Below are 24,992 nucleotides of genomic sequence, written 5' to 3' on the forward strand. Positions count from 1 at the left end.
GAAACAGAGAATCGATCTGCTGTCACACAGATTAACGCGGCTCCCATTCTTGGGATTTAATTTTGCAGACAGAGAGAGGCGGCGGCCATGAGTTCAGCAAGAAAACCGCTCAAAGGGTTGACTTTATCCACCTCCATCTCCAGCAGAATGCAGCTGACGCGGCATCTTGCTTCCTTACCTACCTGATCGCAGCGCAAGAGCGGTCGTCCAAACCTTATTCCCGCCGCGCCCAGGCTTCGGGCTAGGAGGAGAGTGAAGTTCAGGGCGCTAGAAGTAAGAGCGTGGGGAAGGCGGAACGCGTTTTTTAAAGTTGCCGAGATCCTGCCCTCTTCCTCACTTGATTGGGAAAGCAACTTTAAACGCAGCCAACCAGCGGCTTCTTTCCATTCCTAAAAGGCGGAGCGAGAGCTTCCCCAGCCTATGGCAGAAGCGCGGAGATAAGTTTGGGTTCAAACTCCATATAAAAACAGCCGCCTGCCTCCCCCATGGCTTGTTAATCCCCAGGGAGGGCGGCTTGTGGCGGGCCCATGGCGAACCTGTCTCAGTGCCTGGACGATGCGCCCCTCAGGGGGTTCCGCGGGTGGGAGCCGCCCAGCCCGCCCCAGGCCTACAGCGAGGCGCAGCGCCTGGCGCTGGAGGAACTCGTGGCCGCCGGCCGGCCGGCTTTCCACGCTTTCTTGCGCCGGGAGAAGATGCGCCCTTTCCTCTCCGAGCCCGAGATCCGGGCCGTGCTGCGCGCCGCGGTGCCGCCGCCCGGACAGGACGAAAGCGCCGCCGCTGCGGATCACGCCCTGAACGCCTCGTTGGATTGCTCGTCGCTCACTTACTTCCCGGTGCAATCCGACGTGGAGCCGCCGGTGCTGGAGCTGGGCTGGCCGGCCTTCGTGAGCGGCTCTTTTCGGGGGCTCACGCGGGTGGAGACTCACTTCCAGCCCAGCTTTGGCGAGACCATCTATCCCTGCAAGGAGGCGGTGCGCAAGCAGATCCGGTCGGCTAGGGAGGTGAGTGAGAGACGACCTTTGGGTGGAATCCTGACCCATTCGGGAGCATAGCTGCCTTTGGTGCTTTGAATGTTCTAGGGCGCAATCCTATGCCTGGAGAGGGGGGGTGGGGGAGGAAGTCCAACAACTCCCAGCATTCCCCAGCCAGCTATGCTGCCCGAGAAATGCTGGGCATTGTAAGACTATAAGATTGCGCGCCTGGTCGTGTGTACTACACGCGCAGTAACCTAATTTACTTAACATTACATGTAGAGTCGGATCAGGCTCCTGTACTCTGATTCCACAGTAACTAGTATCCTCTGAGCACATTCCCGCAGCCACGCTCAATTCCGAGAGTTGTCGAACATTTTCCTACCACTTCTTAACCCTGTGTGTGTACGACAGAATGACGAATTCGGTGATCTTGATTACGTATCCTAGCAAGTGACTTGTCGTACGCGCTGGAGGTGTGCTAGAAGTCGCTGATCACTTTGACGGAGATAGAAATGTTTGAGTTGCTTTTCTTTTCCCTCTCCGTTGTTTGTTAACCGTTGGCTGTCGCCAAGATCGAGCCCAGCACGTGTCCCCGATAAGCCCCCCAAAAAGAATTAGTTAAACAACTTTGAAAATAAAAAATTATGATAGGACGTGCTGCAAATTGGAGGGGGAAATGGCAAATGTGTCCATTTTCAGAACATGTTAAAAGGCTCTATTTGTGGCCATTGTTATTGAATCGGTTTGAAATTTGGCACAATTGCGGACTGTGTGAAGTAGGTCATGGGTCCAAATTTCAATCTACTAGCTCAACAGGTGTCATAAGCAATAGATATTTTAGGGTTACAATAGCAGGACATCTCTAAAATTAAAAAAAAATGCGAATGGCCCTAAGGAGTGCTCGCCTGTCCCTTTATCTTAGATGCCTTTATTGAGGATTGGTCATGCATAAGGTGAAATTCTTCTTGCCCACCTCTCCATGGTTCTGAACTAATAGCTGTGTGGTGAATTGAGTCTGTTTGACCCATACTTGTTGATCCATTAAGTGTAATAGTTGAGGATTTTCAAGCTTCTGCTTGTCTTTGTCTATATAAATGTTGTTTAGTGTGAATAAGAGTGGATAAGTAGTCCTTAAATAGCACTGTAGTTTGAATGGAGCAGAAGTCTGGATCTGTCCTTTTATGGAGTGTGAGCAGAGCTCAAGCTTGAGGTATGGAAGGAGTATGCACCTCCCATTTTTAATTGCTTAAAAGTGAGCCTCATAAGCTTTTAAAAATCAACGGACACTGGCATGTGTCAATAAATACTAGACAACTGCCTGTATGGGTGTAATGCATATTTAGACAGAAAAAAGTCCTACAACTTCCAGCATTTCCTAGTAATCCTGTGTATGGCTAAACATATATAGGATTGCACCTTAATTTTCAAGTTTCCATATTATCAGGCTTTTTTAATTGGTGAGTGAATCTGAGGCATGTTTTCCCCCGACAATTTATTATAGTTTTAGGAAGGAACATTAAAAAAAAATTAGTAAGGTATTTCCTTCCTCAGCAATGTGAACTTTAATATTAGAGCTAAATAAAGCAATGGTGTAGCTAGGGTTGAAGGCCAGAGTTCAGGGCCCTGCAGCCCAGGGGCTTCCTAAATGATCACCAAGAGAGCAACAGGTGATGAGGACAGAACCAAACTCCATTTTAAACCGGCGCTATGTTTAAGAGAGTGCAAAACCGCACATACTTAGACTAAGGTTGGCAAATGGTTGTGTTGTTGTTCTAACTTGTCAGGAATGTTGTAAAACTTGGGATGGCAGTTGGAGGGGGAAGATTGTTCATTGTGTGCTTCACAACTGAAGTAATACATGTGGCCATTTAAAGGGACCCCTTCTAAGATCATTAAGTCTAGGGTCTAAAATTACCTGGCTGCACCACTAAAATTTAGGCAAAATAATTTAGAACTTCAACAGAAAAAGGAAACCCTCCAAAATACATGTGTTGGATCATAATTGATCAGGTCATATTTCTGACCATTTGTATCAGTTATATGGGTTGGGATGAGATGAAGCCAAAGACACTTCACTTGACAAAAGGCAATGATGGGAGCTTGATCGTTTTAAATTAATGTATAAAATCCAGACTTTATTATAATGCTTGGTGGGTTCCCCCCCCCCCCCGCCCCGGCCATGCTCCCAAAGCACTTCGGACGCATTCATATTGATTATTATTACTACAACCCTGTAAGGTAGGCCAGTATTATGCCCTTATTACTAAGGAAGGAGCACTTGCCTAAGGCCAACCTGAGAACTCATGGCTAGGCTGAGACTAGATGCTGGGAAGATTTGCTTCAAGTGCTAATCAGTATGCTGCATTAGCTCCACTTCTAACCCTCTAAGACAGTGGTTCTCAACCCTCCTAATGCCGCGACCCTTTAATACAGTTCCTCATGTTGTGGTGACCTCCAACCATAAAATTATTTTCGTTCTTCTCTACACGATCCATTGTCATGGGATGGTTTGCTAATGAAAATAATACATAACAATAGCTTTAATAATACAAAAGATGATACATGACATAGTTCAGTCAATACAGTTTCCTAAGACCATCGGAAATATGTGTTTTCCGATGGTCTTAGGTGACCCCTGTGAAAGGGTCGTTCGACCCCCAAAGGGGTCCCGACCCACAGGTTGAGAACCGCTGCTCTAAGAGCTTGCTTTCAAAGTCCTTGAGCTCCCTAGGCATCCTGTGTAGCACATATCCACTGTCTGCAACTTGAGTGGGCCTTAGTACTCAATTTACTTATCCCTAACAAACTAAGCTCAATGTGGGGCTTTTCCCCCAGTGCTTGCAGAGAGGTTCCTTTCCTTTCCAATCAGCCTTACCTCAACTACCCTGACTTTTTGTCATCATATGACTGACTCTTCACCCCGGGCAGTTAAAAGAAGACAACTTAGCAGCTCAGTAGATGGAAAGGGAATCTTGCCAATATCACAGGTAGCTTTTGATCTATATTAAAATGTAGTTCTGTGATCAGCTTCTGGTCAGGGCTTTGTAAATCAGGGACATTTGGCAGTGCTGTTCTGCCTCATACAGTGGAGCTATATTTGGCATGGGAGAGGTCTAGTGATCTAATTTTGAAGTACTGGGTGGTAATCCTAGCTAAGAATATTTTAGTACAGCACCTGTAGTCTTGTGTAGAGGCAATAATTAGCTGGTGTGTATGTGCTGGGCATGTCCTCATGATTAATGACTGTAGGGTGATGTAAACCAGGGACACCTTTAGCTGGCTGAATGTGACTTTGCCTGCACATCACTGAAATGCCTATTCTGTTGTGAACCAGAAAAGACCAGTATAGTTAATGGGAAGAAGGGAAGTCTTAGTAATGAGACCTAACATTGAAGTAGAGGTGGAAAGAGCTGCTTTATTAAATGTGTACCTACGCTCGTGAATGTTCGAGATCTGTTCTGACTACTGTAAGCAAGGAGGATAAAGCAAAAGTGAAGATGACTGAGATTGACCGTGTATGAGGATATTAACCAGCTCTATCTTTATGTGTGACCAATTTTTAAAGAGTGGTTATAATCTAACTCAAATGCCATTGGTGTACAGGACCATAATTACAGCGCTTAGTAGCGGTGGTAATAACTAAGATCATTGTCATAGGATGTTTAGAATTCTGTTTCGCAGAACAGGCTGTGCATTCTCTGTTATTCCACCTGGTGGCATTTGGTCATGTCATCTAGCAGAGCTTTAGGAACACAGGAAGCTGCCTTCTACCAGGTTGGACTACTTGTCCTGGGCCCAGTGCTCTTTGACATTTTTATCAATGATTTGGATGGGGAGGTGCAGGGGACGCTTGTCAAAGTTGCAGATGACACAAAATTGAGTGGGATAGCTAATGCCGTGGAAGACAGAAGCAAACTTCAAAGAGATCTTGACAGGCTCGAGCACTGGGCTGAAAACAACAGAATGAAATTTAATAGAAATAAATGCCAAGTTCTACACCTATGAAAAAGAAACCAGTTACAAAATGGGGGATACGTGGCTCAGTAATAATACAAGCAGGAAGGATCTTGGAATTGTTGTAGATCACAAGCTGAGTATGAGCCAACAGTGTGATATAGCTGCAAAAAATAAAATAAAAATGCTATTTTGGGCTGCATTAATAGAAGTATAGCTTCCAAATTGCACGAGGTAGTGGTTCCCCTGTATTCAGCACTGGTTAGGTCTCCAGTTCTGGGCACCACACTTCAAGAAGGATGCAGACAAGCTGGAGCGTGTTCAGAGGAGGGCAACGAGGATGATCAGGGGTCTGGAAACAAAGTCCTATGAGGAGAGACTGAAGGAACTGGGCATGTTTAGGCTGGAGAAGAGAAGACTGAGGGGGAGACTTGATAGCACTCTTCAATACTTGATAGGTTGTCACACACAGGAGGGCCAGGAGCTCTTCTTGATCATCCCAGAGTGCAGGACACAGAATAATGGGCTCAAGATACAGGAACCCAGAATCTGGCTGGACATCAGGGAAAAACTTCCTGATTGTTAGAGCAGTATGACAATGGAACCAATTACGTAGGGAGGTCGTGGGCTCTCCCACACTAGAGGCCTTCAAGAGGCAGCTGGACAGCCATCTGTCAGGTATGCTTTAAGGTGGATTCCTGCATTGAGCAGGGGGCTAGACTTGATGGCCTTATAGACCTCTTCCAACTCTAGTATTTTATGAGTCTAGCCCAGTATTGGCTACTTCAGAGGTAGGCAACCTGGTGCTCTCCAGATGAGTTGGACTACAGCTTCCAGAATTCCTGACTGTTGGACATGCTAACTAGGGCCTATGGGAGTTGTAGTTCAAAACTTATGGAAGGCAGAAGGTTGCCCATCCTTTACATCACCTCCTACATTATCTTCTTTTAAAAACAACAACACTTGGGGCCTTGCTAGATGGCAGGTTAGCTCAGTGCGAGGCCCAGGCTCGTCCCTGTGCATCCAAATGACATACAGAGGATCTCGGGCTCAGGCAGGGCTCAAACCGCCCTGGCCCCGGGTTAACTGGCACCACTTTTGTCCTGGTTTTCCTTGTGGTCTCGAGACATTTACGCGTGAGTAGCCGGGAAAAGCAGCAGATGGGCCACAGTGCTCCCGCTGCTGCTGTCCCCAGCCCCCATTACCCGCCGCCGCCAAGTCCTCGGCCTCCAATTCCCCCACCCCGATGTCCCCAGCCACCATTACCCGCCGCCGCCGAGTCCCCGGCCTCCAATGCCCGGCACTGCCATGTCCCCGGCTTGTGATGCCTGGCCAGGAGATATGGTGGTGCCGGGCATCGGAGGCCAGGGACTCGGCGACGGCAGGCAATGGAGGCTGGGGACATCGGCGACGGCAGGAAACGGCGGCTGGGGACATTGGCGGCGGCGGGTAATGGTGGCTGGGGACATCGCGGTGGGGGGATCGGAGGCCAGGGGAGAGTTGTTGTTTTTTTAAAAAACACTACCTTTTCCAGTGGTGCGCTCCTGCGCATGTGGCCCCTTTAAGTAAAAATAAAAATGGTGGACGTGAGGGGGCTTTCCTAGACCCCGTTGCGTCTCACGTGTAGAGGGGCTGACAGGCCGTGCTACTTCTAGCACGGCCTGGCCCCTCCTCACCACCGGATTTTATGGTAGGTCTAGCAAAGCCCTTGGAGTTGATATTGAGTAAATCTGGGATCTTTTGCAGGCAAAGGATATGCTCTACCACTGAACTATGGTCCCATCCCTTATACTACGGCTATAACAAATATAGATCCATTTTTTATCTTTGTTTAAAAATTAGTGGATTTGACACTACTAAACAAATTGCCAAGAAAACAAACCTTTCTGAAAAACTGTGTTTCGATGCTGTTCATCACCCTTCATGTTGGCTGCTACTTGCACCATTTTGTCTTTCTTGTCTTCGGCGTGAAGCACGGCATAAGGATCTCATTGACAAACTTACATGAGTCATCGCTGACAATAAAACATATAGCAATGTGGGTAAATAAAGGCAAAGATGAAATATGGTGCCGAGTACATGAAGATTTTTGCAGTGACATTACCCAAATCAGCAAGCACACTTTGACAATTGCAGAAATGAAATGAGGGGAAGAATTCTGGCCTAGCCATATCTACCACAAGACTAGCAGTAGGCCTTGTTCTGGAGTCTGTGGTGCTCTTAGATCTTAGCCTATTAATAGTTTACCTGTTGCATTTGCTGATTCCTGGAGCTTGTTCCTCCCGTCCTTGCTATCTCCTGCAGCAGTGATGGCCTCTGCTCCACCCAGAAATGAGTGGACTGAAATTGGTACATACCAGGATGTAAGCACATCACTTTAGCTCTTTTCTGGTATTTCCAGCTGTTGGACTCTGTGACATCAGTGGCTTAAAACGGATGGCCTGCCACTTTGTGATGCTTATGTAACTCTCAATTTTGAGATTGCTAGTCATTTTGTGAATCCAGTACAAAATGATTCATTGTATAGGTGAAATGTGCTTGAACATTCATCTCTGTATAACTTAATGGAAGTAGGGTATTTTTCTTTCATTACTACAAGTAGCATTTACATTAAAGACTTTAACTAATTACATTATCATAACAACGGTTTCCACAACCGCAAGGAGATAATTTTCTTATAGGGATCTCTACTTGGGATTGCTTTGTTCAGCTTTCTTATATTTTTTCTTTCAACCCACGTAGAAATGATGCGTATAATTGAAACTGCTTCTCCTGGAGGTTTTGATCCTGCTTTGCGTAATTTTCCCATCAGACCCATCCAGACTTCTTCAGATTGGTGCCCTCTAGGGCCTAATCTACACCAAGCAGGATATTGCACTATGAAAGTGGTATATAAAAGGCAGGAGCCACACTACTGCTTTATAGCGGTATTGAAGTACACTGACAACTGTTGGGGCCCATTGACACATACCGTATACCGGTTTCATACCACTTTCATTAGTGCTATATCTTGCTTGGTATAGCCTTTTATATATTGTTTTCATAGTGCAATATCCTGTTTGGTGTAGATTAGGCCTAGATGTGGACTTCAACTCCCATCAGCCTCAGCCAGCATGATTGGACAGGGAGGATGAGAGTTGTAGTCTAACACATCTGGAGGATGCTAGTTTGGGGAAGCCTGCGTCATTCATATTATTTCCAATAGGTCTCTAGTTCTGTGTTACTTCAATGCCTTAATAGAAAGAACTAGGAAATGTCTCCATTTTTAACCATGGTGGTTCTGGTTCCATTCTACTTTAGGTAATGCTGTGCTATTTGCTCCTGAAAGAAAATAGGTTTAAGCCTTCCTCCTTCCCTAGCCGCCTTTGAGAACTATGGAATATGCTATGGGTTTCCAGAATTCTTCCAGGAATTTATCCAACCCCCAGTTCTTGTTGTATTAATTTTTTTTATGTGAGAAAGGAAACCTCCTGCAGAGGTGATTCAGCCTCTGATAAGACAAATAAACAAGTGTTTTGGGTTCCAGAAATGACAGGCAAGATGAAGCTATTAGACTTCTCATGATGCATACCTAGCAGACATGTGGAAAGCATAATTGTATTTTGATTTTATTGTGCCTCTTTTTGTCTTTATATGTGTGCATTTGTTGGCCAGCCTGAGAGGTTTTGCGCTGAAGGATGGGATTAAAATGTTGAAATAAATAAAAGATCATGCAGGGAAATGACCACAATAAAATCTGACTTTCAACCAAAATTTGTAATTTGTGGAGCCTGGAGAAATTGATGATCAATCTAATTTACCTATGGTTGATCCCTATAGCACAGGGGTGGGCAACTTCAGAGGGCCCGGGGGCTGAATTTTGCCCCCTGGACCGACGGGGGAGGCAGACACACAAACGCTCCACACCACTGCCATCGAATTGACCACGAAAAAAGGCCACATTTCCATTTTGAAACGAGGTGTGTAGCTAGTGTGTGCCTTGTTTTAAAGGCAAATAGCGTTGCCAATAAGAGAAGACACAGGCTCACAAAATTTGGTCACTTTAGGTGGTAGGAAGGGGAAGTCCATGAGCCCCAAGCTTAGCTTGGGCTCAACAAGTCCCATCCATGTAGTGCTAAAGTCTAGCTTAGCATTGTATCACCAATATACAATTTGTTTAACACATCTAGAAGGTGCTGGGTGAGGAAAGTCTGTTCCACAGTTCTGAAACTGAGGTCTCTGGAAAATAGTAGTCCTAACAAAGGGTAGGAAGCCATGATGGGGGTGGATGAAACTATGTCGTTTCGGTAACTTGTGCAGGGTGTGACGTCTTCCTGCTTGAGAAGTTCTCACAAAGTCAGTGCACTACATCCTCCTGGGAGGGCTGTGATGCTGTAGAAGACTCTATTGGGCAATGTCTTAATGGAAAGGAGTGAGGTGTGGAATGGGGTAGGGGGGAAACCACTCTGCAGCCTTTTGACTTGTATGAGTCGGCTTTTAGCTTGAGGTCATTTACAGTCCAACCAAAGGGAAGGGTGTAAGGTTTACACTGTGAGCCATCAAATAAAACATAATTAAAGATTGAAGGAGATGACACTAATTAAATAGAAACGGCTTTTTTTTTTGCTTAATGTCAGGTGAGTCAACACAGGTGCTTTTGATTTAGCCTTGGGACTGCTATTCAGTGACTGAGCTGACAGAAACGCCCCAAAGCCACTAATTTCACCTTGGTGCTGGGCTCAGGCACTACTAGTTCTTCTGTCAACGGGAACCAAGGATAAACATAGATTTTGACTAAGGCAAAAGGACAAGGGTCCTACATCTCTTCATGGTTGTAGAGAAGGTGGCAGGTGCAGCTTTGCCCATCCCAGCATGACAAGATGCACTTGCTGAAATTCTGCAGTACTATTAAAGGTACAAGAGTCCTGTTCTTCTTGGCATCTAGTTGCCTTAGCCTAGCAGCTATGGGTTTGATCCAACAATGCTCCTATACAGGTGGCTCAGGCACAGCAGCGGGCACACAAACCCTACTGCTTTTGGCCATGATGTAGCTCTTCCCGAGGCCCCAGAGAAAGTAGAGATGCTAATATCTGGAATAGAAAAGCGAGCATTTCTATTGGTTTTGGCAGTTGCTTCCGGAAGCGTTACATCGTGGCCATCGTGCCTTGGCCACCTTCACAAGGGCATCTGTGTTCACCTGCCTGACACAATACTAGACCAATGTGCCCGTAATACTTGTATGACTACTTTCTGCTAGAAGAACTTCTTCTCTTTCAAACCAAGATATTCCAGCTTTCCATGTAGTGGTAGATTAGAGGACTTCAGATGAAAGGCTTGATGTCAGATGAAATCATGCTTGTGCATGGCACCACTCTAAGTCAGGAGAGGCTGTGAGAGGAAGAGCCTTGGAATAGCCTTTCATGAGCTCTAATGGGAAGAGCTTATGGCTCAGTGGCAAAACCAGTGCTTTGCATCTATAGATCTAACCCTGGTGATTGCAAGTTTAAAGGATCCCCAGTAGCAGGACTTGGAAGCTCTTGTTTTCAGAACAGATAACATTGGGCTAGACAGATCAATGGTCTGAGTATATATAAGGCAGCTGCATAGAACAGGGGAGTGGTGAATCTGTCTGTTTTGGGTCTGCTCACTTGCTCATTTTCCAGCCTGAAATTTGTTTCGGCCTGGTTCCATATTCGGGTACAATTTTAAAAAGGGCCAACACAAAAATGCATATACATTTTTACGCAGGCTTTCCCTTAATATATGCATTTTTGTTCACACTTTTCCCTAACGTATAAGTTTTTGAATGGCGAACTGCATTGCAAAATTTGGTGCAGTGCAAATTTCGAAGAGCAAGTGTGTTCTATACAGAATGTGTGAATTAAGTAAGTCGGTAAAAAAGTCAGACTGAACAAATTTCTCCCCCTCCCCCATCTGTACACTATGGATCACTATATGTTCACATCATCATATTTATGTTGTAAAAATGCTACAGGTATTAAAAGGGTGACAGTATGCCCAGCAAAGTGAGGGTGCTTAGTGCTCACCATTTTGGACTCTATAGGATGTATCATTTGCAAGAAGCAAGGTCCAGAGCAGGCACAATTCAAGTTCCAGAGGCAGCAGTCAATGATCAAGTAGGGTCAGAGGCAGTTAACCTGCTCCAAGACAGGAAAGAGTTACATTTCAGAGGAAGGAACTGAAGTTCTAAATTGCCCTGCAGGCAATTGGCAGCTGATGGAGTGTTTGCCCAAGCTTTTATTAGAATGTAAGCCTATGCGGCAGGGTCTTGCTATTTACTGTTTTACTCTGTACAGCACCATGTACATTGATGGTGCTATATAAATAAATAAATAAAAATAATAATAGGAGGTACGTTTGATGGACAATCTGCCCACCCTGTGTTCAACAGAGTGCTAGTGGTGCCGGAGGTAATGGTATCCAGTGATGTTGGGCAGAAAATTTGTCAGCACTTTATTTTTCTACGGAAAAGTTTCTGTTTCTTAAGTTCATTAGTAAAAATGAGTCTATGCCAATTGCAAACATAATATTAGGCAAGCTTGGCAGTTGTAATTAATTAATGTTTTTCAGGTGATTAGCAAGTATGTAGGAGAATACATATTTGTCACTGAAATACATGCATGCCTCAGTGAAATAGAACTAATAAACAGTGACAGCAAAAACTAAAGGTGTCCCAACAAACTCAGTGGAGGAGAACTGAACTCTGTTGAAATGAGTAGTTGTCAACACATCATGCACATTTCCTTGGGTTTCAAAAATGAATTTCTGTGTCAACAGTTTTCAATACCTTTAGTTTTTCCCCTTAAAATTAAACAATGTAAAGGAACTACATGCTGTTGTGTTTATACATTCTATGCTTTTAGACGCCAGGTGAAGACCTTTTTATTCTCCCAGCATTTTAACAGTCTATAAATAAATTTTAACTTGGTGTTTTAAATTTGTAATTTTGCATTGCTGCTGTTTTTATCTGGTTGAGCTTTTATATTGTATTTTATATTATGGTTTTATACTGTTGTTTTATACTTTGAATGTTTTAATTTTTGTGAACCGCCCAGAGAGCTCCGGCTATTGGGCAGTATAGAAATGTAATAAATAAATACATTCTTTACAAATACCCCAGTAAAATAATTCTATATAATATAACATTTAAATTTCATTGAGTGTTTTTCCCCCCTGTCATATATTTCAGTTCAAATATAACATGGAGAACTTGTTAAAGCTTTCTTTACTAAATATAAGTAAAATAAATTAGATCTTGCTCGGGCAAAGGTGGGCAACATATGTGCCCCTCCCCCAGATAGTGAGGGATGATGGGGATTGTATGCCAAAACTTCTGGGAGGACCGCAACTTGCCCACTCCTGATCTAGGGCATCAGAAAATTTTCCAATGCAAACGAACAATTTTCTAATGCAAATTATACTATGCAAATGAACTTAATTTTATTGGATTTTTTTCTGAAACTAGAACTAGTTGCTCAGAGCACTGGCTTGTAGTGCATGCATACACATGTGTGTGCACACACAGAGAGACACACCACTTTGCAGTAGAATGAACGATATAACTCTTCCCAGCTGCCCTGCAATTCCTGGGTTGGATTCAGTTTGGTTCTGTGGTCGGAGCTACAAAATTGAATCCAACCACCAGTCTGCACAGAAGTCAGGATTTGCTAAAGCAGCAACCTTCCTCTTCTATATCGCTAGTGCAACAAGAATGTGATAGTGTTGCCTTGATCTAGGAAAACTTTAGTAAAGTGACATTATTAATATATTCAATAGACCAAGAACCTTGAAAAGATTACCATTTTGACCTCATTACAACCATTGGCTCAGTTCAGACATCACATTAGTTAACGCAGTGTATGACTGTGGGCTCCCGTGGAGTTGAGTAAAATATGTTGCGACGTTTGACAGTTCCTCCACCCTCTCTCCTCCCCCTGTCCTCCTGATTGTATCCCATCAACCATTGCTGCAAAAACCCAATCCCAGTGGCTTTCCTAGAGTGGCACTCTCTCCTTTCACTGCTCTTGCCAGGGAACTCTGTAGCCAGTGGGAAAAGTCAACTCAATGCAACGGAAATCTCCATGCAACAAAACGGTTGTGTAGGAACTCTCCTCTGCACAGCATGGATATGCGTGGAGTGCTTTCCCAAAAAACCTCCACCATTGCATAGAGTTTTCCTGCCAGACAACACATTTCTCAACAGTCATGTAAAAACTCCACCATAGAGTTCTAAAACCACCACTGAGAAACGTGTGGTCTGAACTGAATCATGTTGTCCTCTTTACACCTAGATAGTAGTGGTAGGCAGCTCCCTTGTATCTGACAGGTGGGATCTTCAACTCAACAGGGAAAAGGTTATAGTTTTCTGTAATGCAGGGCTAGGGAAAAAATCTCAGGAACACTTTTCCCCCCCTCCCAGCATCTAGAAATACTTGAGATACCTATATAGTGCTAGTGCCAAACGTTAACATTTTTTCCAGTCCCACCTTTAATGCTTATTAAGTGTTTTGAAAATAAGATAGAAGTCATGTGCATCCTGCAGATGTGGTTTTAATATCTGAAACACTTTAAAGCACTGGTACTTGGCCCAACTTCTGCCTGGGAGGAAGGGAGTGGAGAAAATGTTGAAAGAGCATTGACTCTACCACAGTATCGCTGCAGGCACTGAGATGAAATTAATTGCAAAACCCCCAGGAGCAAGGTAAACTGCAGAAACCTGTGAAATCCTCAGCAGTAAGGGGGTGGGTGGAAGATTCTACTTATGACCATAGTATACCCTTTTGGTTTATGAAAATACATTTAACTAGGAACTTGCAGAATGGGGACCATTGCCTATTTGTTATCAAATGCAAACTGTTACCTAATGCAGATGTGTGTATTCACACACACACACACACACACACACACACACACACACACGACAGCTCCTTGTAGTGACATGAATGACATAACCCTTCCCAGATGAGCTGCAGTTGCATTTCATCCTCATTACTTCCCTGTAGAGGAAGGCAAATCCTTTCTATCTTACAAGCAGCATCTTCAGCTGAAGAGGGTGAAGGTTACACTTTCCCTTAATGCAAGGATAGGGAAAAAATCTCAAGGATGTTTTTTTATTTCCTCCCAGCACCTAGGAATACTTGGGATTCCTATGCAGCGCTAATGCCAGATTTTAACATTTTTCCCACAGACCTGCCTTTAATGCTTATGAAGTGTTCTGAAAATAAGATAAGAGGTCACGCGTAGCTTACAGACTTGGTTTTCATATCTGGAACTCTTTTTAAAGTCCTTCTAACAAGCTTTCTCTAACAAGCTGATACAGGGCAGGAACTGTATTGGGCAGATTCTCTTGCTCCTGCTGAACACTTCAATGACCTAGGGTGCAGTTCTGTGCATGTTTAGATAGAAAGCTCCTATAATTCCCAGCATGCCTTAGACAGCCATGCTGGCTGGGGAATGCTGGGAGTTGTAGGACTTTTTTCTGTCTAAACATACATAGGATTGCATCTTCAGTGGTTATAGAGAATGCTGAAATGACATTCCCACATGAACCTGGATAGTTATTACAAACATCCCTTGATGTCCTTCTCTGGGATCCACCATCTTTGAAGGTAAAGATGTAATGCGAAAATTCCAGGTGTCGGGCCATGTGCGAAATTGCTGGGCACAATGGGAACTTGCATATAGGCCTGATTCATCCATATAGCCCTCTGTCTACATGGAGCACTTCTGCCACATCTCAGCTTATTATGTGATAGATACTCAACTATACAAAGAGAATCTTTGGTTAGGTGAGTCAACAAGCAGATCAAGGGAGTGGCCAGGACTTAATGAATAAGTAGTTATAAATGAGACTTAGGAGGGAATTAAAGCAAGAATAAATAGAGGGTGGTGGCTCTCTCCAGGGTCTTTGCATATAAAAACATGAATTTCATCTAAGTCCAGAACCCGGTCAACTATGACAGATGGTCTTGTCCTCCTTAAAAATCTTTGGAAATGTTCTGGTAGCAGCAAGAGGATAGTAGTGCTCATTCTGGGAGGAGATGTATCCCAGAATTGAACCTATATGGCTTTATAATTTGGGGATGATGGGAATTGGAAGGCTTGAGAGAGGGAATGTGAAGGGTTGGTGAGGCTAAAAATGGTGGGTGCCATGAGTGAATCTCCTCTATTAAGTTCTTTGTCTGGATGGGGTGTAGCTTACTACTAGTAGCAAGAGGCCATTGCAAAAACAGAGGTTTTAAATTTCAAGCAGGACTTTGCTGAAAACAAATTGAGGTTGCATAACTATTAGAGGGGGGAAAGTATTCAAACAGATGGTTGCATGGAAGAAGGTGCAAAGGTGGGAGATGATGGATACATAATCCATCAAGGTGGGATGATGGGTCAGCTGCTGTAACCTGGAAAATACTTCACCTTGCTAGGTACCAAAACCTAAAGCCCTTTTATTCGATAAATTTATGCATAACGTCTTGGAATTATTATTATTATTTTTTAATCTTCCAGGTGATTGCTATAGTTATGGACTCCTTCACAGACATGGACATCCTTAGCGACCTCCAAGAAGCCTGTAGAAAGAGGCTGATTCCAGTTTACATCCTTCTGGATCAGGCCTTTCTCTGTCATTTCATGGAAATGTGCAAAAACCTGGGATTCTGTCCTGAACAGGAGAATGTAAGTTATAGGACACTTCCATGTACAAGAGGAAAACTGGTTGAGTCTGGGTTATCTGAACATATTTAGTCAAGCAAGGGGAAACGCCTCATGCTTCAATCTTGTAAGTTTCTACAATTACTTATAATTATATAAACTTCTACAGCTTGGAGCATGAGGTGTTTCCCCTCCCTTGACTAAAAGTACGGTGCCAAATTCTTTACCGAGTTCACCTTGCCAAGTGAAGTTCTCGTGACATCTTTATCTCTAACTCAAATAAGTCTATTTTTCCTAGTTCACAGGGTTTGTTGAGGTCAACAACTATCTTAAATATTTAATAACTAAGTCATTTGGTTTTTAAATTGACATCTTCAAGAGGCACTGGTGAATTGTCTGCCCTTAAATGTGATCTTCTGCTCATGAAGATCCATAAAGACAAAGCAATTTTAAAATCTAGTATGGAGTCTTTACCAATGACAGTGTCAGTGGTATGCTCACGGCTGTTGAAAGTAAACCCACAGTCAGATAATAAAGATGAATGTGCACTTCACTGATAAGGTGTTTTTGCAGAGTCACTTTGGCCTACACCAGACTGATGGCTTCAAGAGAAATAGGGTTTATCGGCTATGCATGAAGAAATCAAGAATTAAGGCTTCCATCTAGACTTTAGCCTAGTGACTAAATTTTGTAACTGGAATTTTTTTAATGCCAACATGAAGCAAATGTCCCTTGACAGCTCATGTTTCTTCTGCAAGGGTGCTAGTATCATCTGCAGTATGTTAAAGTAGGTGGGCTATCTTGGCATTTTTGCCTGTTGGCCTTTAGGCCCAACCCTAAACAAGAACTTTATAGTCTCCCATGATGTGAGTCTCCATGGATGCCACAATGGAAAAACTGACATTGGGCAGTAAGGGCAGCTCTGTTCTTCAAGAAGCTCTCTGTGCAGCCATACAATCTGTCTGTCTTCTCCGCCATCAAGGTTGTCTTCTGTATTATGATATATCTACAGCATCAAAGGAAATGAGTGGGTGAGGTACTGGCCCCACCCCTTGAGTGAGGTGACTAAGGCCAAAAGGGAAGGGAAGGAACACCTCATACTCAAAATGTTCAAGAGCTTTTGCACCACAAGGCCTGCATTTAATTTTGAACAGGTTGCCCATAAAGTCATCAGTGTTTGCCTTGAGCTCCGTTTTCTTGATGGAAATCAGTTTTTTAAAAATCACAGCTATATGGATGGTGATAACTCATAGTTCTGGGGAACCTCCATACTGGATGATGGAAGGAGACTTATTGGTACCAAAATATTTAGCTTCTCCTATATCGTATTCATGTATAATCCACTATATCCCTAAATTGCACATGGGTAGCAATGTTGGTTGACTAAAGGGCTAATCCAATGAAGATATATCCCAGTTACATACAGTATGCAGTTTGATTGGCACTAGTATTAGGCATATAAATAATAGACAACCCTCTCTAAACCCTTAACGTGCATAGTATGTAGAAGGAAGGGCATGACTGGCATAAAGGAATGCAAACATGGGCTCGTTTCAAGAAACGCTTTTGGTTTAAGCTATTGCCTTGGCAATTTTGTCTAAAATGTGTGCCATTTTGAAAACAGCTGATGAGAGTCCGAACTATTACTGGAAGCACTTATTATGCAAGATCAGGAGCCAAGATAATTGGGAGTGTCCATGAGAAGTTCATGTTGGTTGATGGTGTAAGAGTGACTACAGGCTCCTACAGGTAAGTAACCTGATGCCTTTCGTATTTGTTGCAAATACCGAGAGAGCTAGTGTGGTCTCATGGGACATTTGCTATGGCCTAAACTGTTAGAAGGTCAAATTGCCTCTTCCGGTGCTGAAGCATCATTTCTCTAAGCCTGGTATTTATACACAGACATGCCGGTGTATGTGTGTGTTTACATGTGTTCTTTTAGGCCAACCTGGAGCCTTCTAGATGTGTTGGACTACAATTCCCAGCATCCCCAGCCCGCCGTGGTTGGCTGGGGGAATGTATGGAGTTGTAGTCCATCACATCTGGAGGGCACCAGGCTAAGGAAAGCTGTTTTAACCCATGTTCCCTGTCCTTGGAGTGTCATGCTGGCTTTTCTATGCGCTCAGGAGGTCAGAAGCCTAACTCATTTACTTGCATATGTTCTGCAGTACGTACATAAATTGTATCAACTGCACTGGCAATCACTGCCACAGTGGCAAGATCAGGATTGTTCTCCCTAGTGTGAGGGAAGGAGTTTCAAGGAGTCATTCAGATGAAGAAGAAGAACCACCACCACCATGACTTTACCAGCTAACACAAGAACCAGTTTCTTAGGGTAGCAGCTTGCAAGCAGCTCCTCCTGAGAGGCCGTCCCTGAGCTAAAGTGCTTGTTAGATTGTTAAGTAACAGTCTTGCTTTAGTTGAAAGAAACTGATTAGCTTCGTTCACTAAATTAAGCTTAGAAGATAGCTCTTAGCATTGACACTCTCTTCAGGTGTGAAGATATGTTTTTTTGTTGAATAAAGCTTTGTGAATTACACTGCAGACATCTTCATTGTCTCGCATCAGCAGGAAGGCTTAGAATCACAACACCCAGGGGGTCTCTGCGTCCCTGGTCATTAGGATGCTTGTTCTTCTCTCCTCCTGCCAAGCTTTGTTGGCTCGAACACATGAAAAACATCAGCCGGAACTAATTGGGATGTGTAGTTGTTGACAGAGCTTATTGCACAGGGACGTCTTACAGATTTCTATTCTCTAAGAGGGTCTGGGACAGCAGCTGGCTGTGAGCTGGAGGTTCCCCACCCTAATAAAAGAGTTCTTAGCCACAAAGGGATACAGTCCCACTGGAGTTCTTATTAACACTGCTGGTGCTGTATTGAACTGGTTGGCACTCTAATTACACCAACATGTCACGTATGGCTTTTATGATAGGGAGCAATGCCCCTCTATTCAGTTGTAGAGAATCCTGCCCATGGAGACTTTCGGTCCAATAACAGAAGTTCCGGCCATGCATTGCTCTTATGTTCTCATCCCTGTGTCATCCCTCCCTGATTTCTTGTTCAAAAAATCCATGAGTTACTCAAATTAATTATACCATTAGATCATTATTTTCCTTTGGACTTGCCAACTATCAGTAGGCTAATACCATTATTAGGATGAACTACAATGTACCAAAGTAATGACCAAGCTTTCAAGTTCTCCAGAACTCTTAATTTGACTAGATTTTAAGCAAAGCTGGGGCTGGGGTGTGTGAAAATCCTGGTCATGGAAAAGTCCAAGGATCTGTAACTTTTAGTTGTCTTAAGATGGAGTGGTGTTATACCAGGAGTGTACAATCTGTAGGCCACGTGCCACCTTAGCAATGGTGGGACAGCAATCCAAATTGGGATCACTTGGCATGGGAAGTGGGGGGACTTCCTTCAGTGCTAAGCAAGGAAACCCCATTCTTACCTCCAATAAATGATCAGAGATAAGAGCGATTTAAAGGCATTTAAACTTTAAATACTCTACATTTTAAAAAGTATTGGGCAGTATGCTACACTGCTTATGTGCTAGCAGGACCTACTGAAAATCCATTGGGAACCTAGTGGTTCCTGAAACATGGGGAAAAGGAAGACAAATGCCTGTTTCCAGAACAGGGCAGGTCAGCGGAGCTCACAAGAACGGAGCCCCGCTGATCTGTCCTGTTCCGGAAATTATTGTTTCTGCTCACTTCCGGGGTTGCTTTAAGAAGTACTAGTTCTTATTATCCTAGCAGTGGGTTCCACTCGCGCAATACAACTAGTGGAGGCATACTGGCAGTTTAGGACACTGTCCATTTTAAAAGGTTATTTGCACAAGGAAACAGGCATAGAATTGGGCTTGTGTTTTGCATACCCGAGACTTGTTGCACTGGGTTTTTTGTCTGGGTAGATATGAATTGAACTCAGCTGTGCTTAGTGGGAAAATGTCCAAATTAGTAAGAATTACATATGTGTGTGTGTGCATGCCTGCCTGCCTGCATAGCCCAAGTTGTGCACCCCTGTCTTAAACAAATGTTAAACAGATTAGACCATGCAAAATGCAGAGCAGATTTCAGATTGAACCAAGGACTACTGGGACAAAGAAATGAACAACCGTGGCTGTTCCCCTGTTATTCTTTTTACGTGTAAAAGTCAGCAGTTACTTGTATCTTGCCAACTTGTGTAAGGCAGATGTGCATTAAAAAAAGAGAGATTTTCCTAGCAGTTGCAACTACCTCGTTACACTAAACATCGAAGAGAACATGTATGGGTGTGTATTCAGATCTCTGTTCACTCATGGTCTCATTAGAAGTTCCCAGGTGAGTCATTTTCCCAGCCTCATTTTGAAATCAGAAAAATGGGAATTATTATCTGCTTTGCAGTGCGATGAACAAGAGGTCATTAAAAAAAATTTTTTTTAAAGGAAGGGTGTTTGCTATTGACCCATGCTCTGATTTGAGTTCATAGCATAACACTCTCTTTTCTCTCCCCCCCACTTTGTAGCTTCACATGGACTGATGGGAAACTCAACAGCAGCAACTTGCTGCTACTCTCGGGCCAAGTGGTTGAACACTTTGACCTGGAGTTCCGGATCCTGTATGCACAATCAAAGCCTATTAACGCAAAGCTGCCACCCAGTTGCAGGAACAGTGATGCCCATGAGCAGCCAGCCTGCCGAACGACGCCATGCAAAGACTTCACTGTGGGCAACCTCTTGAGAGCTGAGTTTGCCCGGCTCTCGAGCACCCCTAAAAAGCTCGAGAGAGAACTAGAACTGGCTAGAGAGCTCCAAGGAGGCAGGGTGAGCGCCAAACGCCCTCACCTTAGTGGAGAGGCCGAACAGTGGCACAGCGGTCCCGTGGCCCTGGCGAAACCTAAGGAGACAAAGAGCCAATCAACTCAGACTGAGCCATCGGAGAAGAAGCCCACTACGGCACTCTTCCACTGTGCCACGCAAACCAGTGTTTCGGTGGCAACAGCCACCACCCAGACCACTACTCGATCCAGAATGGTGGGCACTCAGACAGCAGTTGTGCTGAAGACATCCGCGACCCAGACGGACAAGAGGGAGGCTGCGGAAGCAGTCCTGGATCAGAGGATACCGGATCAGAGGATTCCCGATCAGACAATCTCCTCTAAGGAAGTATCTCCTGTTTCTAGAAAGTCCACCTCAACTTCTTCCAGTGCGCGGTCGCTTTCCTCGCTGTCCTCCCAGTGTTCTCGGGCAAGCTCTGCTGGTTCACTGACGTCCCTGAGGTCCATGGACTATTCCGCCAACCACCGGGGGGACTATTTCCGCAAACTGAACAAGGAGAGGGAATTCCATTACTCTGTCATCCGGTCCAAACTTAACCATATGGTTTCCATGCTCTCCAGAAGGGGGAACGTAGCTGAAAATTACCTAGGCTGTCGTCCGATGAGGTGCAACTTAAAACCCAGGCAGCAGATCAGCACTAGCCTAATAAACCTCAGAGACTTTGCACTGTATACATCAAGTGACTGCTTCTGAGAGACAGGGAATGGAAAAGCTGGTGCCCATGCACACTAGCCGCCACGGGTGTTTCTTTAAAAAGAAAAAAAGAAAAAGAAATGCCACACCCAGACCCAGCAGTTTTTCTGTGTCACTGCAAGCCTTCCCCAAGCTTTGCCGAGGCATGAAGCAAAATCATTGACATTTCAAGCCAATAGACACACACAGCTTGTGCTCTGAAAGCAGCGAGCATCTGGAGACGTAGTTTTGTGTTGTTGCTTATGCTTTGTGTGCACCAAGTTGTAAATGCTCCAGTTTTGGTGCTTGGTCCAGTTAATTCTGTGGTACCATATGAATGTTGCTTTCTGGTGCTTTTTTTGTCCGAATAGTAGAGTAATTTTTGTCAGTGCACGAAAACATTAAGATATTTTTTTAAAAAATCCCCAAATGCCTACTAATCCCACCCTAATATATAAGCCCATCAGAAAATATTTTAACTAACGGAATGGGGTGGGTTAGTAAGTGATAGCTAGCAAGAGACACTGTTCAGTGTTTCATTGCTCTTCCAAGAACTATGCTTTTATCTTAATATTAAAACATGGGAGAAGTTTATTTTGCTACCTTTACTGTTTGTTTGTTTTAGTTATTGTGTTGATGAACTTAACTTTGAAAATAAAACATAGCCTAAAAGAAACAACCTTGGGAAGCTACCGTGAAGTCCAAATCTCGTCTCTAGTTTATTTTATTTGGAGGGAGGAGGCAGTAGGGCAGTGGTAGAGCCTTTGCTTTGCATGCAGAAGGTCTCAGGTTCTATCCCCATCATCTCCAGGTAGGGCGAGGAAAGTATCCTGGCTGAAACACTGGAGATTCGCTGTCAGTCAGTGTCAACAATGATGGGCTAGATGGCCATGGGTCTGACTCAGAATATGGCAGCTGCCTATGGCCTCATCTACACCTAGAGGCCTTCTGGGACGGGTGGGGGGGGAGGATCCTGCTTCTGGGATAGTCCCCCCTGCGTCTAAGCGCCAGTACGTTGTCCCAGGACTGAAAAGGGACATTCTTGGCGCAGTGTTGTTGGTGGGATTTTGTTTTGTTTTAGGGAGACGTTCGTACAATTGCAGGGCCCCAATCAAGTGCCTCGGGGCATTTAAAAAAAATTTTTTTTTTTTGGTAAAATTCAGTGCCAGAAAACGCCAAGTCATCCTGGGGATGGTGAAAATGCTGTCCCCCGATGGGCATAGAGCCCCCCTCCACACAGTTCTACGCCTGTTTGAAGTGCCCTGCTACTCGTGGAGAGGAGAGAGGACCCGGTAGCCCACACCACATTGCCTGCAGTCCTCGGGGTTGTCCTGGGATTGCGGGAAAAATTGGGAAAATGTAGCTATGTAAGAAGAGCTCTGTTGTATTAGACTGAAAACCTATCTAGTGTAACAGTCCATGCTCCCCAGCAATGGGTATTGAGAAGCGCACACTACCTCTAATCCTGGAGGCAACATATAGCCATCATGACTAGTGGCCATTGGTAGCCTTATCCTCCATGAATTTGTCTAACTTCCAAGTTGGAAGCCATTCAAAGTTGCAAAAATTGTGTCATTGCAAATTATCTTTCTGAAGGTCTGAATGTTTTTGCTTTAAAACAACTGAATGAGGACCCAATTCATACAGTTTCCCCTGTGTCTGGTTGTGAATTGGGATACAAAGTGAATGGAGGAGTCCACCTTAGTGACCTTTACAATCCATTTTAAAGCATTTACAATGCTTTCCAATTCACGTTTACGAGCGATGGAATAGGACAGGCCAAAGTGATTTGGGAACAGATCTTCTACATAGCTATTAAAGAGAACAGAAGGTTCGTCAAGGTTCTATTTCTTGAACTGTTTGGCATGTGAATATGGACTCCCTGAGTTTTCGATTTTAAATGGCAGCTGAAAGTACAAACAAACTCCTGGGAAGTTTTGTGGGTAAGACAATTTAATTTTTGTGAACTGCTCAGAACTTCGGCTATTGGGGAGTATAGGAATATAATAAATATAATAAACAATAAAAGTTAATGTGAAAGTTCTATTTGTGATAATTAATTCACATATCCAAGTCACCACCAGCTAGCTGCGTTAACAGAGGATGAGCATGCATAGAAAGGTGAACTAAATGCCCAACTCCTGAAATTCCTATTGTATTTGGTGATCATGAGCTCTCACAAACTAAAGCAGCCTCTGAATGTAGAGGGATCTGTGTGTGCAATCCATAAAGTTTATAAATAGCCTAGCCAAGTGGAAAATCTGTATGCCAGCAGCCCTAATGTGTAGAGACTTTTCATGTGATCAAGTTGTTTCCACATGGAAAGCTGTACATGCTGCCCATCAAGACCCGATGTGGCAGATCTGTGCTTGGAATCTCCGCTGATTTCTTTTAAAATTAATAGCAAATCAGAGATGGCCACACTGCTTGGGATGGAAGGTTAATTTTTCCCTACCACTCAGTTTTCCTGATTAAAACTGTTCTTTCACTCAAAGCGATTACTTGACCTACAAGGGGATAAACATGTGACAGGGTTTAACTGTAAGTTTCCCCCTGAGGGGAATATAGTAGCCTTAGGAGAGGTCTGTTTTTCACTTAGGAAACCTAAGGATTATCCCAGGAAAATAGAGGGATTGTCCCTGCTTGCTGCCAGGATCCCCTGTGTGTCATTTGGATGCACAGGGATGATCCCAGGACAATCCTGGGATATAGGCATGGTGTAGACATGCCCCTGGTGGAGGGCTGGTGCTGGGAGAAAGATTCTTGTTCACTCACACCCCTACCTCAACCTCTCTCTCTCTGGCCTTTTTCCCAAAGCCCTCATCCAATCTCCACACATATATACACACACACCTGCTCTTAAAACATTCCTTTGTTCACACAAACAGCAAGTGGTAATAACACTGTCTCTGGATTGTAAGACCTCAGACTACAGTGGGATGACTGCCCAATAACAGAATGCTCCCCTAATGTTAAAGAAAAGCAAACTTACCCCTGTAAAAGTAGATGTTAGGGAAAACAGGCAGTGCTGAGTTGGTGCCACCTTCCCCCCAAACCCCGTGGTCTTGCTTACCCCGGGGTGGCATCAGGTAATCCTGATGCCAAGAAGATAGCACGGGGTTTCCGGTGGTCATCCAGGTACCGGAGCCACCCTCTGTCCTCTTACTGGTTTCCATTGACCAATTGTCGGTCGCCTTCCACCAGGACCGCCCCACCCCATCCCCAGATCGGCCCCTGAGTGAGGTCAGAGTACTGGCTGCTTCCACTGAAAAAGTTGGTTTAAGTCCCCGACTTTTTCAAAGCATAGCTTCATGGGCAATCTACAGCTTATCATATAACTGACATAGCTCAGATTCACCGACACTGGGGCTTTGGCTGCGTATAGACAGCCCCTAGTCTACAATGCTTGCAGGGAGACGTTTTCTCCTGAAGGAAGCATGATATGCCCTACTAAAGTGGTGGCATCTGAGAATAAGTTGTAACTGCCAGTGGAGGCTGGTGGCTCTGATTTCAGTGGGGCTGTGAATCCATTCTGGGTTTCAGTCAGAACCAGCCAGTTCTGGCTGAAACCCAGAATCGATCCACAGCCCCACTGAAATCAGAGCCACCATTGGTACCAGCTCTCTTTGTGTGAACTCTGCTACTGTGACTCAGTGCAATTCCTACATCAAGAGAAGAACCACCTCTTCGTGCTCCCAGGGCTCTTGCTCAAAAGGGTCAGGCAAACGGGTGAGTCGTCAGGGGAATCATTGTGCCGCTTCTCCCCTCTCCCTTGTCCCAATCCCGTTTTTGCAGGTAGCCAGCCTGACTCAGTTCCTCTCTGCCTCTGGGTGGAGTCACCAAGGGAAGGTGCCTGAGGTGGCAACTCAAGCACTTGTTACGCAGCAGAAGCACGGTTACATGGCTTAGGTGCTGCCATGGTGCAAA

The 24,992-nt window shown here is 44.4% G+C and overlaps 1 protein-coding gene across 1 annotated transcript; it reads left to right on the forward strand.

Annotated features, from left to right (window-relative positions):
- Positions 1-527: 527 nt before the first annotated feature.
- LOC134394528 (protein FAM83D-like) lies at positions 528-21,771 on the forward strand. Its single transcript, XM_063120063.1, has 4 exons — positions 528-1,001; positions 15,432-15,599; positions 17,200-17,324; positions 20,081-21,771. Exons 1-4 carry the CDS (start codon positions 528-530, stop codon positions 21,084-21,086), a joined length of 1,773 nt encoding a protein of 590 aa, XP_062976133.1. The 3' UTR covers positions 21,087-21,771.
- The last annotated feature ends 3,221 nt before the right edge of the window (positions 21,772-24,992 follow it).

Source organism: Elgaria multicarinata, chromosome 1 (assembly GCF_023053635.1).
Source record: "Elgaria multicarinata webbii isolate HBS135686 ecotype San Diego chromosome 1, rElgMul1.1.pri, whole genome shotgun sequence".
Taxonomy (NCBI): domain Eukaryota; kingdom Metazoa; phylum Chordata; class Lepidosauria; order Squamata; family Anguidae; genus Elgaria; species Elgaria multicarinata.

Coding starts and splice junctions, on each gene's coding strand:
- LOC134394528 (XM_063120063.1), top strand. CDS start 528: ATGGCGAACCTGTCTCAGTGCCTGGACGATGCGCCCCTCAGGGGGTTC. Junction 1,002..15,431: donor AGATCCGGTCGGCTAGGGAG/GTGAGTGAGAGA, acceptor TTAATCTTCCAG/GTGATTGCTATAGTTATGGA. Junction 15,600..17,199: donor TCTGTCCTGAACAGGAGAAT/GTAAGTTATAGG, acceptor TTTTGAAAACAG/CTGATGAGAGTCCGAACTAT.